The 15,763-nt window shown below is 37.1% G+C and overlaps 1 protein-coding gene across 2 annotated transcripts in view; it reads left to right on the top strand.

Annotated features, from left to right (window-relative positions):
- Positions 1-15,763, top strand: part of MYO19 (myosin XIX) — a 407,861-nt gene that overhangs the window by 220,462 nt on the left and 171,636 nt on the right. For both annotated transcript variants that reach the window (XM_053706825.1, XM_053706824.1), the window contains 2 exons: positions 10,224-10,392; positions 14,008-14,081. In XM_053706825.1, coding sequence (XP_053562800.1) covers positions 10,224-10,392; positions 14,008-14,081 — 243 coding nt within the window. The remainder of the gene's footprint in view (positions 1-10,223; positions 10,393-14,007; positions 14,082-15,763) is intronic.

Genomic DNA, 15,763 nt, shown 5'->3' with positions numbered 1-15,763 from the left:
CTCAACCAACATTGCTATATTAATATACTTTATAATATTTTTAACCTTTAAATTTCTGCCTGTTTATAAGCCACTACAGACTTTTTTTTTTTTTGTGTTACTATAATGTTTATTTACATACAATATGTAGAATCAAAATAAATCATAGATGAGTATAATATGTAAACATAAAAGATAAGCTTTTCCTTTGAGTATTTTTTTATACGCTTTACATTTCCAAAACTGTGCGAACGCTGTAAAGAAATAAAACAAAAAAATAAAATATAATTATATTTGCTATTTTTTTATATTTTAGTTTAGTTTCAAGAGGGATAGATTGCATTCATATTTCAGGGCTAAAACAAAATAAATAGAGTGAATACAAATTGATGCAAACCTTTTTATTTTACAACATTATTTCACTCTATCTGGCAGTAATGTAAAAAGCAAGTAAAAAATGTGGGGGGAAAAAAAGAACATTTGATATCCAAAAAGAGCAACTTAGCCAGTGATGTTTGACTTTGTTCCTTGGAACCATTCAAAGACAATGATTTAACTTTTGCTGTCGTTAAACACACATAAAATAATCAGATACAACTACTCTAATTGTCCTATATGGATCTAAAGAAATATCCTTGCATCTTGGCATGCAAACATTTATTGTGGAATAGAGTTATGGATCATCTTTTAATTCTCACAACTTAAATCTCTATTGGTCATTGGTCTATATATTTTCAATGTGTTTATTTTCTATAATCTTTTTTTTTTTTTTTTTTTTTAAATTATAATTTTTATTGAGGTTACAAAGAAAAAAAACATACATTCACATGACAAGGGTGACAAAATAATACTAAAGGAAAAGTAAAATTGTCAGTGCAATATACATAGATATAAATACACGTCTATCTCTATAATAACTATGTTAAAGTATAAGAGGTTACCTCTGTATAGTAAAGCTGAAAACTATGTAACAAAATGGAGTTCTAAAACTACTCGCTCAATGAATTATAGTATTTTTTTTTTGTGTATTATAGTTTTATGTGTGAGCTTAATTAATGCATTTCTTATGTGTATCTTTATAACAGTGGAACATATAGGGCCTCCCATGCACCTTTAGAGCTATAGTGATAATAGCATTGTAAGAAGTAAATGCACAATGAACAGTAGTTTGAGCATCATGTCAGGTGGTTATACATAGGAAGACTATAGACCAGGGACAAATATACATATGACTCCCCAACATTACATTCAGGATTTCACTTATAGCAGATAGTGAGGGTATATAACGTGGGGATCTCCAGACCAGTCCGCTGTTACAATAAATGTGAGATTGCTAAACATTGAGTATTCCTATCTGTATCTAGAGTAAAATGGTATATGTGTGTGATACATCAAGGCATACAGTGGATCTGTGTGTGAGTAATAGGGCCTTCCCTCTTTAACCCTTCGGGGGAGCATCTGAGTAATACAAATATATTACATAACATAATATTGCTCTAGATTGAAGTATGCAATATTAAAGCAAACCTAATCGTTAGAGTGAAAAGGGCAAGTAGCAGGCTACAATTTAATATACAGCCAAGAACCTTCATAACATAAACTAGAGCAGCATTGAGTAGGAAGTAAAAAAATTGAAGACTACTTGATGCACACACATAGCAATAAACATAATATAGACTCTTGTAATGTATACAACTGCATATGTAGTAGGATTCATAACTCATGGGTTACCTAGAGAGGTTAGTAGATAATCCTGAGAAGAGACATACAATTGCACTGAACCACGGAGACTTAATACAAACAATGAAAGTGTGTATTTCTCCAGAGCTCTAGTTGGGGCAAGGAAAGTCACATAAAGTCCTCAGTTCTCTGATCACGAAATCACCAAAGGAATTGCTATGTATAGGTATTGGTAGGCAAAACATTAAAGATGAAGACTTGGGGGGATTGTATAAGACCACAAGGAAGTAATGCGCTTACCAAGCCTTAGTTCTGAATTAGGATGTTAGCCCACTCCGGACCTAGGAAACCAGTGAGATGTGATGAAGTTTCTCAGGCCGATGACGGGCCTTGCATGAGCCGCTGTGTGGCTCGGTCCGCATTTTATAACAGGGATGTTCTTGTGAACAATTGTCTCCTGCATCCAAAGCACGTCCAGCATTAAGGAGCCGTCAGCTGCATTCTGTAAGTAGTAGTCCCCGCTAGGCCACTGAGAAAGGAGAGGCGATACAGCGAGTCCACTACAGGGTGTGCGATAGATTATAGCCGTATCCCAGCCCATCTCACATGGGGGTGCCGATAACAGCGACTTTTCATATCTGGTAGGAGCTGGGAGTCGTCTGTCAGCTTGCAAGCTGCACTCCTCCTCTGGGCTCTGCAGGTAGTCGGCGGGCGGTCTCGGCAGCAAAGATACGCTCCCGGGAGTATGCGGGTAAGTGCGGGCACCAACCTCTTGCAGGAGGGCTATGGTAGGTGCGTTGCGATCATCAAACCCATTTGAGCCCCGAGTTTCTGGGATAGCATTATGTACAAACGAGTGTGGTGTTGATCTATATCGGACACCTCCAAGCATGCTCTGCACGACCTCTCCCCTATATTTCATCGCAGTGTTGCAGGAGCTGTAGTCTGGGGTCCTCTGTAGTAGCGGTGAGAGTGTCGTAGCTTGGGCCTGTTCACTCAAGGATCGCTGCTGCATTGTCGCAGCTTCAGGGACATATGGGTCAGGCTTAGCTTCGTAAGCCCATGCTGCCTCCATCTTCTCTGTGAGCTGTAAGAAATGGTCATTTAAGAGGTTGCATATTTCCTTAATTATAAGAGCCACGTCAGATTCCATACTGTTATTATCAGCCAGTGTCAGCAAAGTGTATGCAGCTTATATCAAAAACTGCTACGCAGTCGGCATCGAGGGATACCGGCTGGGGGGTTGATATGGAGGCCGTAACCTCCAAGTAGTCTCCGGAATACTAGGACTGCAGAGTAGTGTGATATATAGCTCAATTAATGCAGAATTCCTTCCCAAACTAGAATGTGAAGGTTTGGATAAATAATAAGCTCATATATCAAGGATTTTGGTAAAAAGATCCTGCAGAGAGAAACAGCTCAAAATATTTCGACCTAAGATGGCCGCTGCCCTGAAGTTCCCCCTCTACAGACTTTTTTTTTTATTACCTTTTCACAACAAAAGACTGCTAATTCATGTGGGCCATATAGATAACATTGTGCTCTCTCCTAAGGAGTTGTGCAGGACATAGCACTAATTGGCTAAAATGCAAGTATCAAGATAATAAATAAATAAATAGCCATGTGATTAGGGGGCTGTCTGCAGAGGCTTAGATACAAGGTAATCACAGAGGTAATAAGCTTATTAATATCACAGTGTTCGTTATGCAAAACTGGGGAATAAGTAATAAAGGGATTATCTATCTTTTTAAACAATAACAATTTTGGAGTAGACTGTCCTTTTAATGTGATTGCAGACTTGACGATGGACTACCTAGCATACCTTGGTAGGCTCAGGTGCAGCAATGCACAACTGAGAGCTAGCTGGTAATTGAGGCTACACGCATTAGTCTTTTGACCTTTGGCACTGGAGTTGACTTGAACTATGTGTTTAACCCATAGCTATATTCAAGCGTCACTGGAATAATAAAATGTTCAAACACATTAGAGCACTTTCTTTTTAGATTGTTTTTATGTACCTTAAAATGCAAAAAACAAACAAAAAACAAACACAAGTATTTTGATTTTTCAAATTTCTTAATGTGGTTCTGTAAGAGCCATTTGTCATGGCTACAAACATATTGTGCCTATAATGTAGCAGGAAGATGGCATGACAGTCTGTACTGACTCTTTTTTAACTTTGTTTTTTTTTTATATTTTATTTTAATGCACCTGTAGAATCAAAAATAAACTAAGCATTTTTAAATTAAATGTGCAATAACTTTTTTTAATATATCATATTTTTCATGGCTCACACTCCGCAGATGTTCGTTTTATTGGAGAGACTGAGTATGCAGTTTTTTTTTTTTTTTTTTTTTTTTTTTTTTTTTTATACTAAAATGAGTTGTTTTTTTGTTTTTACAAAGCCACAGACATCTAGCCATTACCAACTGACTGGCCATACAACGTTAAAGGTACAGTCTAGTCCAAAATAAACTTTCATGATTCAGATAGGGCAAGTAATTTTAAACAACTTTCCAATTTACTTTTATCACCAATTTTGCTTTGTTCTCTTGGTATTCTTAGTTGAAAGCTTAACCTAGGAGGTTCATATGCTAATTTATTAGACCTTGAAGGCTGCCTATAATCTGAATGCATTTTGACAGTTTTTCACCACTAGAGGGTGTTAGTTCATGTGTGTCATATAAATAACACTGTGCTCACGCACGTAGAGTTGCCTAGGAGTCAGCACTGATTAGCTAAAATGCAAGTCTGTCAAAAGAACTGTCCCTTTAAAATAGTTATTTTAATTTTATACATCTAAAATTAAATTATAAACTTTAGAGACTTTTTTTGCACTTATGATTATCTCCTTTTTAAAATAGAGTATTTGAAATTTCACTATTATGACATTTGACAGTGAGATTCAATTATTTGAGTTTATGTGCTTAGTTTAAAGTAGCAGTAAATACAGTAGGTGCATAATAAACAAATGCATGATAAAAAGACAATGCAATAGCACTTAGGGGTCGATTTATCAATGTCTGGCGGACATGATACGCTGTAGCAGATCATGTCCGGCAGACATCGCTGAATGCCGACAGCATACTCTGTCTGCATTTATAGTTGCACAAGCAGCTCTAGTGAACTGCTTGTGCAATGCCGCCCCCTGCAGATTCGCGGCCAATCAGCCGCTAGCAGGGGGTGTCAATCAACCCGATCGTACACAATCGGGTGGATTGATGTCCGACGCCTCAGAGGAGGCGTATGAGTTAAGAGGCAGCGGTCTTAAGACGGCTGCTTCTTGACTCCTGTTTTCAGCGAGCCTGAAGGCTCGCGCAGAAACAGATGCATTGGGGCCGGTTGACAGTTTGTTCAATCGGCCCCTTAGTCTGAACTTCAAATGAGTAGTTTTTTCTGACAAATTTCAGTTATTTCCACTCCTCCTGTATCATGTGACAGTCATCAGCCAATCACAAATGCATATACGTATAGTCTGTGAAATCTTGCACATGCTCTGCAGGAGCTGGTGACTCAAAAAGTGTAAATATAAAAAAACTGTGCACATTTTGTTAAAGGGATAGGAAAGTCAAAATTATATTTGCATGCAATTTTAAGAAACCTTTTTAATTCACTTCTATTTTCCAATGTGCTTCATTCTTTTGGTATCGCTTGTTGAAAAAGAATATGCATATATCCCACACTAGTGGGAGCTAGCTGTTGATTGGTGCTTGCAAACATTTGTCTCTCTTGTGATTGGCTAACTAGATGTGGTCATCTAGATGCCAGTAGTGCAATGCTGTTCCTTCAGCAAATGATAACAGGAGAATGAAGCAAATTTGATAATAGATGTAAATTGGAAAGTTGTTTAAAATTGCACGCTCTATCTGAATCATGAAGTTTTTTTAATTTGACTTGTGTCCCTTTAACTAGGAAATGTCAGCATAAAGATAGTAAATACTTTTCAGACCCTAAAGTATACCAAACAAGTCTTCCTGGATTGTAATTGTAAAGTTAATAGAAATTCCTTGCCTGCCAGGCAGAACAAGTATGGCAGCAAAAAGCAAAAATCACTCCTTACCCTTCTGTTTTCGAATAGATTAACAAATCAGCAGAATCTAAAATATATGCAAATAAAATATGTTTGCTGCTGTTGTTTTTCAATGGTCAAATATCACCACTTTCCTTATTTGCAGGTGACAATCCGGTCTGGTGCCTGGAGATGACAGAATTTGCCACTGTCATTGTGTTAACAAAATCTCCATTGTTTACCTTCAGCAGAAATAATAAGATAACAATCTGCAAATTAGGGAGAGATTTATGGAAAGGTTAGGCTCCTTTCAGTTTTTAGGACTGGATATCCCACAATTTGCAGACTGAAATTACAAGAAAAGGGGACAAAATAAACAAAGTACCTGTATATTGCAAAGTTGTTTTACTATCCATAATTATACATTTTAATATTATATTTTTAGTTTACTGCCCCTTTAGTACATGATAGAAATAGTCTTATGTCCCTTTTAATAGACAAAATCATACCTAGGTAGGCTCAGATGCAGCAGTGCACTACTAGGAGCTAGCTGCTGATTGGTGGCTGCACAAATATGCCTCTTGTCATTGGCTCACCCAATGTTTTCAGCTAGCTCTCAGTAGTGCATTGCTGGTCTTTCAACAAAGTATACCAAGAGAATGAAGCAAATTTAAAAATAGAAGTAAATTGGAAAGCTGTTTAAAATAATTTGATCTATCTAAATCATTAAAGAAAGATTATGGGTTTATCTCGAACATTAATAAAACGTCAAAATCGGTTAAAGGGACAATAAACACCTCTTGCTATTTTGCAAAAAAACAAACAAAAAAAACCATGTTCCCTAGAGACGCAAATTGTGTAGCCTAAGTTTTCAGACTCCTACAAGGTAACTAATTCAGCGATTTGAGCACCAGATGTAAAATCATGCCAGCCTGACTCAGCATTCAAGGGACAGACTAGTCAAAATTATTAAACTTTCATGATTCAGATAGGGCATGCAATTTTAAACAACTTTCCAATTTACTTTAATCATCAAATTTGCTTTGTTCACTTTGTATTCTTTGTTGAAAGCTACACCTAGGTTAGGCTCATATGCTAATTTCTAAGACCTCTAATCTCAGTGCAGTTTGCCAGTTTTTTTTAGTTAGACAGTGCTATTTCATGTGTGCCATATAGCTAACATTGTGCTCACTCCCATGGAGTTATTTACGAGTCAGCACTGATTTGGCTAAAATGCAAGTCTCTGAAAAGAACTGAAATAAGGGGTCAGTCTGCAGAGACTTAGATACAGGATATCTAACTGGGGAGTGGGCATTATCTATCATTTTAAACAATAAAAAATCTGGAGTAGACTGTCCCTTTAACCCCTGTGCTGCAGATGATGACACATGGTCGTCATCCACACAATGACTTTTTTGCAGGCGACAACCACATGTTGTCACCCAGGGTAGTTTGGATACTTCTGGAGCAAACTGTGGCCCCCCTTCACTTACCCCTACATATACAAGGTGTGCAAGTGGCCTGGAGGGAATCTGGGGATACTGGTGACGTCAACACAATCTGCAACTGCCGTACTACAGTAAGGAATTTAAGGGAGCTGGATGGAGGGATAGGTAATACCTCAATCTCAGCTCCCTTAAAAGGATAGTCTAGTCAAAATTAAACTTTCATGATTCAGATAGGGCATGCAATTTTAAACAACTTTGCAATTGACTTTTATTATTAAATTTGCTTTGTTCCCTTGGCGGTATTTTTGAAAAGCTAAACCTAGCTAGGCTCAAACTGATTTTGTAAACTGTTCAAAACCACCCCTTAGCTCAGAGCATTTTGAAAGTTTTTCATGGTTAGACAGTACTAGTTCATGTGTGTCATATAGATAACATTGTCTTCGCTGATTGGCTAAACTGTATGTCTGTCAAATGCACTGAGATAAGAGGGGCAGTTTGCAGAAGCTTAGATACAAGGTAATCACAGAGGTAAAACATATATTAAAGGGACAGTCTACACCAGAATTGTTATTGTTTAAAAAGATAGGTAATCCCTTTATTACCCATTCCCCAGTTTTGCATAACCAGAACAGTTATATTAATATATGTTTTACCTCTGTGATTACCTTGTATCTAAGCCTCTACTGACTGCCCCTTATCTCAGTGCTTTTGACAGACATGCAGTTTAGCCAATCAGTGCAGACTCCTAAATAACTCCACGGGAGTGAGCACAATGCTATCTATATGACACACACAAACTATTACTGTCTAACTGTGAAAAACTTTCAAAATGCTCTGAGCTAAAAGGCGGTTTTCAACGGTTTAGAAATTAGTTTGAGCCTACCTAGGTTTAGCTTTTCAAAAATACCACCAAGGGAACAAAGCACATTTGATGATAAAAGTAAATTGGAAAGTTCAAGTTGTTTAAAATTGCATGCCCTATCTGAATCATAAAAGTTTAATTTTGACTTTACTGTCCCTTTAATATAACTGTGTTGGTTATGCAAAACTGGGGAATGGGTAATAAAGGGATTATCTATATTTTTAAACAATAAAAATTCGGGTGTAGACTGTCCCTTTAAGCCATAGAAACCGCCATGTGCCTGCTCTTTCAAACTGTGTATGTCTTATGGGTGTAAAGTGAAACCACAAATTAAAAAATAAGATAAATACACACATTTACACTTATAATGGGCCATCAAAAAGGCCTAGAGACCCCCCCCCCCCCATGATCCCTTGTTATAAAAACCTCTTATTAAAATAAAGCCCCTATATATGTTTTAATTGTCAGGTGATCACTGCATTTATATGAGTAGAGGCTCATGGGAAGCCCCTATGTGCATATAAAAGTTATATAAATATACCTAATTTATATGAGGATAACAACTTCTTGTTTTGTCTATAAAAACATACCATTTTTTGCAACCATGTTTATTAAAATGTAAATATAAATATACAGGTAGCCCTCAGTTTACGCTGGGGTTAGGTTCCAGAAGGAATGGTTGTAAATCGAAACCGTTATAAATTGAAACCCAGTTTATAATATAAGTCAATGGGAAGTGAGGGAGTTAGGTTCCAGGCCCCTCTCAAAATTGTCATAAGTAACACCTAATACATTTGTTTTAAAGCTTTGAAATTAAGACTTTAAATGCTAAACAGCATTATAAACCTAATAAAATAATCACACAACACAGAATATATAATTAAACTAAGTTAAATGAACAAAAACATTTGCTAAACAGCATTATAAACCTAATAAAATAATCACAAAACACAGACTTCACTTGCATTTTTCTGCAAACAGTTCTTTCTATGCATTCCAATCTGGACTGATTTATAGACAGGAAGATCTTGTTCCTTAGAAATCTGCTTGATAGCTCAGGTCTGGTTAAACTGATTAATGTCAGCTTGCTTGGCTTTGCTGCAGCACAAGCGGAAAGCTCCACCTACTAGCTATTTTAATCAATGCACTGCTTCTCAATGCTTTTCGATAGCAGTCACATGACTGGAAAAAAAAGGTTGTTATTCTGAGACGGTGCAAATTGAACCGTTGTAAACTGAGGGCCACCTGTATATATTTTTTATGTGGGCCTTTATAATAGGTCACCTAAAAGGCATAGAGACCCCCAAGACCCTTGTTTTAAAGCCCACAATCCCATATATAGGTTTTAAAAACCTAACAAGTGATTGCTGTGGTAATAGTGGTCATCTGGCATTAATAAATGTGCATTTGTTTGAGTAGAAGCTCATGAAGGAGCCCTATGTGCAAATCAGAGTTATATAACAATACCCAGAGGTCTTTATTTATGTGAGGTTAACCTCTTCTTGACTGCAGTATTTTAAAAAAAATGCAATGTACAATTTTTTCATACATTTTGTTGTACAGTTCTCACATGTTATTATATATACATAAAATAATGGAATAGTTTGAAATCTGCTGGGTCTGCTGACAAAAACCCCCAATATATAATATGTATGTGTTTCTCACTGAGTAAATGGCCTACAGTAGAGCTTAAATGTGAGCGGCCTCTAAAAACTGCAAAACAGCTTAGCACAGGGCTGGAAATGGCTCAGTAGTTAAAGGGACAGTGGACACCAATTTTTATTTAACTGCATGTAATAGACACTATAATGAAGAATATGCACAGATACTGATCTAAAAATCCAGTATAAAACCTTTTTAAAAACGTATTTAGAAGCTCCCAGTTTAGCACCGTTGATGAGGTTAGGCTGAGACACCCAGTGGACGGGGGTGGGAAAGTAGAAAGAACACTCCCTGCATATGAAAATACAGATAATATAAACAGGAGCCAGCAGGTGTCTGTAAACAAGTGTATACATCTGATACTTTGGGGCTTGGTTAGGAGTCTGAAAATCAGCACAATGTTATTAAAAAAAAAATAAACAAAACTGTACATTGTTACAAAAACACTCCCAGATGGGCTATATAAATGGATCATCTACAAAACATTTATGCAAAGAAAAATCTAGTGTTTAATGTCCCTTTAAGGAGTTAACATTGTATTGTAATTGCATTTTTACCTTTCTATTTCTGTCTGGTACATCAGATTTTGTTTTAAGCACTGCAAATTTGCTGAGGATTCCTGATGACCACCTATTGGATAGACTGCGTATCAGAACAATAACAGCGGGAAAACAGCAAGTATTCAAAAAACCGTGTAAGAAAGCCGAGTGCGACACAAGGAGAGACTGTTTGGCCAAAACTATTTATGCCAAGTAAGTGAGAAATCTGATCAAATCTGATTCATCTGGTTTACATCAAAATAATATTTATCTGTATGGAAATGTAGGTAATGACCTTACACTTTATACCACAAAGTTGTTGTTTTTTTTTCTATAAACTTGAAGGGACAATAAAATCAAAATGAAACTTTCATTATTCAAACAGAACATGCAATTACAAAAAACATTCCAATTTACTTCTATTATCCAAACTGCTTAGTTCTCTTGCTATCCTTTATTGAAGAGCAAGTTATGGTAAGAACTCGGGAGTGTGCATGTGTCTTTAGTACTCTATAGCAGCAGTATTTGCAACAAATTCTAACATTGTTGTTACAAATAATGTTGAAAAACACTGCTGCTTTGGAGTACTAGACACATGCCCACTCCTGAGTTCTTATGAGCCTACCTTAATTTAATCTTCAATAAAGGATACCAAAAGAACGAAGCAATTTTGATAACAGAAGTAAATTGAAAAGTTGTTTAAAATTGCATGCTCTATCTGAATCATGAAAGTTTAATTTTGACTTGACTGTCCCTTTCAATTTATTTAATAAATTATGTAGTTTTTAAGTTATAGGGACATAAAACAACATTTTTCTTTCATGATTCAGACAGAACTTACTATTTTTAGAAACTTTCCTTGTTACTTCTATTATCAGATTTACTTTGTTTTCTTTAAAGCTTTTGTTGAAAAGCAGGTAGTTAGGCTCAGGAGCGCGCACATGTCTGGAGTATTGGCAGGGTTTTACAAGAATGCCTTTAATAATGTTATATGCTTTTGAGCACTGGATGGCAGCAATGTTTGCACAGTGTTTAACAATTGTAAAAGCAAAACTGCTGCCATAACGTGCTCCAGACACATGTACACTCCTGAGCAGGGCCGCCATCAGGGGGTGACAGGGGTGACTGCTGTCAGGGGCCCAATGGGCCAGGGGGGCCCCATGAGGCAGCCACCAGTGGGTACTACAGCAGAGTGCTAATTGAGCATAGGAAATGTTATTACAAGGAGTAAAGTATTAGTATTTGAGAGGATTTCTGAGTGTGCACTAAATCACTATGCACAGTGTGAGACAGACTTGGCACTTTGTTTGTAAAGTGTGTGCCTGAGTCAGACGGCAGATCACTTTCATTTGCAGAGAAGGTAGGACTTACTTAACAAATGTTTTTTATTTCTTTGTGCAATTTCAGATTGTAACTTCAATGTGGTAGTAGTTGTATGGTGGGGCCAGAGGTCCATAAAAACACATTTTCTTTTAGCAGCAGTGTATTTATGATTATTTGACAATGCTGTAAAAATTCTATATTTAAAACCATGCAGAAATGTTTCCTCCTCAATACACATATATATATATATATATATATTACATTCCAGTTTACTGCCCCTTTATGCAAGAACTTTCCAGGTGCAAGGAGGCATTTTATCATTTATATTTTTACATCTGCATAAAATTTTATACTCTCAGACTAAGATTGCTCAGTGTTTGAAATGAGACAGGTTAACTTAAAGGACCAGTCAATACAGTAGATTTGCATAATCAACAAATGCATGATAAGAAGACAATGCAATAGCACTTAGTCTGAAGTTCAAATAAGTAGTAGATTTTTGTTAAATAAATTGCAAAGTTATGTCTATTTCCACCCCCCCTGTATTATGTGACAGCCATCAGCCAATCACAAATGCATATACGTATATGTTGTGAATTCTTGCACATGCTCAGTACGAGTTGGTGACTCAAAAAGTGTAAATATAAAAAGACTGTGCACATTTTGTTAATGGAAGTAAATTGGAAAGTTGTTTAAACTTGCATTCTGTATCTGAATCATGAAGTTTAATTTTGACCTGAGTGTCCCTTTAAAACTGGTCAGTTTACACTACAGCTGACTGAATTTTGAAATACATACCAACAAGCCTAAATCCTGCATTTAACCAGATCTAATGGTATGAGTACCACAGCTTATGGTTCCACCAAGACCATATAGAGTACAGCATTTTCAAAATCCATAAGTACAGCTGACAGATGGGAACATTTGTACACTATATTTGAAGTGGTGCTCTTGGTTGGGGAAAATGGGGAAAAAACAAACAAACATATGTCAACCTTTTAAAAGTACTTTTCTTCATCTAGCAATCTACCCAGATCATTAATGTACAATTTTGCATTTACAGAATTATTTTTGTTTGCACATTTACAAATATGATTCTTTAAAAAGTGATCTCTTAATTGCTGCAATTTTTTTATCATGCGTGTCACACACTGTTGATTTAGGGGATGCAAGGTGCATAAATCTTTACTCCTGTGAGTGTTTCTGTGGGTGTCTGTGTTTATGTCTTTGTGCTTTGGTTTGTGTCTCTATGAGTGTGTATGTATTTTTTTTCTGTGGGTCTCTCTGTGAGGGTGTGTGCATATGTCTTTGAGATTTTTCTATGAGTGTCTCTGTGAGGGTGTGTGTATGTTTGTCTTTGTGTATTTTCTCTGGATGCCTCTGTGAGGGTGGGTGTGTATGTCTGTGTTTTCTGTGGATGTCTCTGTGAGGGTGTGTGTTTTCTGTGGGTGTCTCTGTGAGGGTGTGTGTATGTCTTTGTGTGTTTTCTGTGGATTTCTCACTGAGGGTGTTTGTATGTGTCTTTGTGTGTTTTATGTGGTTGTCTCTCTGTGTGTGTATGTCTTTGTGTGTTTTTCTGTGGGTGTCTGTGTGTGTATGTCTTTGTGTGTTTTCTGAGGCTGTCTATGTTGGTGTTTCCTTGGGTGTATGTGCAAGTTTGTGTGTGTGTGTGTCCATTGTCTGTTCCTTTTTAGAACATTTTGAGCTTACTACTGATTATTCACATCTTTCTACAGACTTTGAGCTAACAAGACCTTTCCGGAAGTCACTAATTCACCAATTAACCTTTAAATTATTGTTTAGGCAGTTCAGGGCCCTTCCTTTCAGCTACTGCTTGCTGTTGTCATCATTTAGTTGGCATCTTCCTTTACAAAAAGATAATCAGAACTCCATATTTTGTTTTCTAAATCTCCTTTTTTTTTTTTTTTTTTTTTACAAAATTGTAGTTTACCTCATTACTTGTCAGGTCAATGTAAACAAGTGCTGAGTGTCTGTCTGGGTGTCTGTGTCTGAGTGTGTTTCTTTGCGTGTCTGCTAGAGTGTCTATATGTAAATCCTTATGTGTGAGTGTGTGTATGTATGTTTCAGTGTATGAGTGTGTCTGTGTTTGTGTATGCTACTACCTTTACAACATTTCTAAGTTTAAATAGACACTTAAGAATAAAGTGCATATACGTTTTAGTTACTTGGTAAAAAATTGCACATGTCAAAGGAGGGGGGGGGGGGCGGCCCTGCTCCTGAGACTTCCTACCTGTTTTCTGATGAAACAAAACTAAATTGGAAGTTTTTTTAATTGTACACATGGTGAATCATTAATGTGGGTTTATGTCCCTTTAAGGACCTAGACAAAGTGGAGTCCTGTAACCATTTTGTTGCTTATAAAAATCTTGACATGATGTTTTTTTTTTCCTCCCCTTCAAAATAATAAAACTTTCTTTAAATTACAGAAGTGTTGTCTCGTCCCATTCCCTTCACAAAAATGTCTTTCCTCTTTTGCTTTTCCAGATTGTTTGACTGGCTGGTGACAGTAATAAATGAAAGCATTTGCACCAAAGCTTTCAGATGGAGCAATTTTATAGGTACAATTTTTTTTTTTTTTTAAACAAAATAAAAAATATTAAAGTGTTACACACAAAACAAGCTATGAAGAGAACCAAAACTAAAAAGTAAACACCAAAAGGGGCCTGTTTACTTCAGCAAATAGGTGTTTGACTGGTGTTATGAACTTAGGATTACTTAATTTAAATATATTCATGACTGATGTCAAGAATTGGAATGAGCGCTGGTTATCCAAGAAAATTGTTTGTGGCGCAAGGTCACGCTAAGGCTCCGGAAACAATTTTTTTTTCTTCTTTAGTGTAGGAGCAATGAAACTGTACCTCTTTGTCTGATGGTGTAGTGTCTGCCAATAGAATAGGTAGCTTTAAATAGTTCCAGTTATACGTTTAACTAACAGAAGGTTGGTCGTGTTACAGGGGTAGGCATTTTAAAGGTATTAATGTCAGCTTGGCATTTAAAAAAAAAACAATGATCAAAGAGCATATGTAAAAGCAGAAATCAATTTGTGCCTGTTTGTCTTATGTATATCAGGATTATAAAAGGTTTGGGCCTATGTTTTGACTCCTTGCTACTGCCCCTTTAACTGAGCTTATCTGGTGTTCAGTTTTCCATGTTGCTGACCTTGAATTGTTTTTGGACTCTGTTTTTTGGATTGTGCCTTGTACTGCTGCTGCCCAGCTGCTACCAACCTATTGCCTGACCCTGACTAAGCTTCTGTGGATCCTGATTTTGTCCCTGTTCTCCTTGATGATTTTGACTGCAGCCTCAGCTTCAGCAGTTATCCTGTACTGCCTTCCAGAGTTACATCCTGCCACAGCGTAACTCTAGCCTGTAGTGATACCTGGTGTAAATAGCTCAGAGAGATTCCTGCCTGCTCTATACTAGAGATTCCTGCTTTACTTGCCGTGCTCCAGAGACACAATTGTTTGCTGTTTCCTACCACCGTCTGTTGAAGAGAGATTCCTTACTGCAGTGCTGTAGAGTTATCAGCGTGTCAAGCTCTAGTGTTGCATCTCTGCTGTGTTTTAAACTCCAGCGGTACCTTTTTCTGCCAAGTTCCAGTGGTACCTGCTTCTGTGATATTTACCAACTTACCTAATATTAACCTTATTAAGAGAGGTTTCCGTTGAGACTTTACTTACAACTTGCTCTCTTCTATGTTAAAGAATGGTAGAAATCCTAGGGCTAATACCTCCCTAGCCCCTCTTATACTCACAAAGAACACCTAATTTCTTTCATCTGGCACATTGAATGTGAACATTTTCACTTGACATCATGCTTAAGTCTAGTAGAACCTGTCTCACTGGTGTCTACTTCAGCTTTGGGAATCCGCACAGATCCTCCTCCTGCAGTATGGCCCATGATCTCAGGTTTGGCAGCGATATTCACTGGACAGTGTGGACCCTTCAAACAAGGAGTATGCAGATGTCTATGATGAGGCAGAAAGCTACCTTTGAAACGCATCCGTCCATGGTTGGTCCATTTACACTCTGTGTGGTTACATTTCAACTGAATGTGGACTGTATACTCCTTGTTTGGAGGGTCCATTCTGTCTTGTGAATATTGCTTTGAGACCAGAGATCTGGAGCCACTTACTGCCGGAAGAGGATCTATGCCGATTCCCCACACTGAAGTAGACCCCGGAGAGATGGGTTCCAATGGACTTAACCACTGTATCAACTGAAGTATTCTCATTTGATGT

This window comes from Bombina bombina, chromosome 3, assembly GCF_027579735.1.
Source record: "Bombina bombina isolate aBomBom1 chromosome 3, aBomBom1.pri, whole genome shotgun sequence".
NCBI classification, from domain to species: Eukaryota; Metazoa; Chordata; class Amphibia; order Anura; family Bombinatoridae; genus Bombina; species Bombina bombina.
This window is presented reverse-complemented; position numbering and strand designations above follow the sequence as displayed.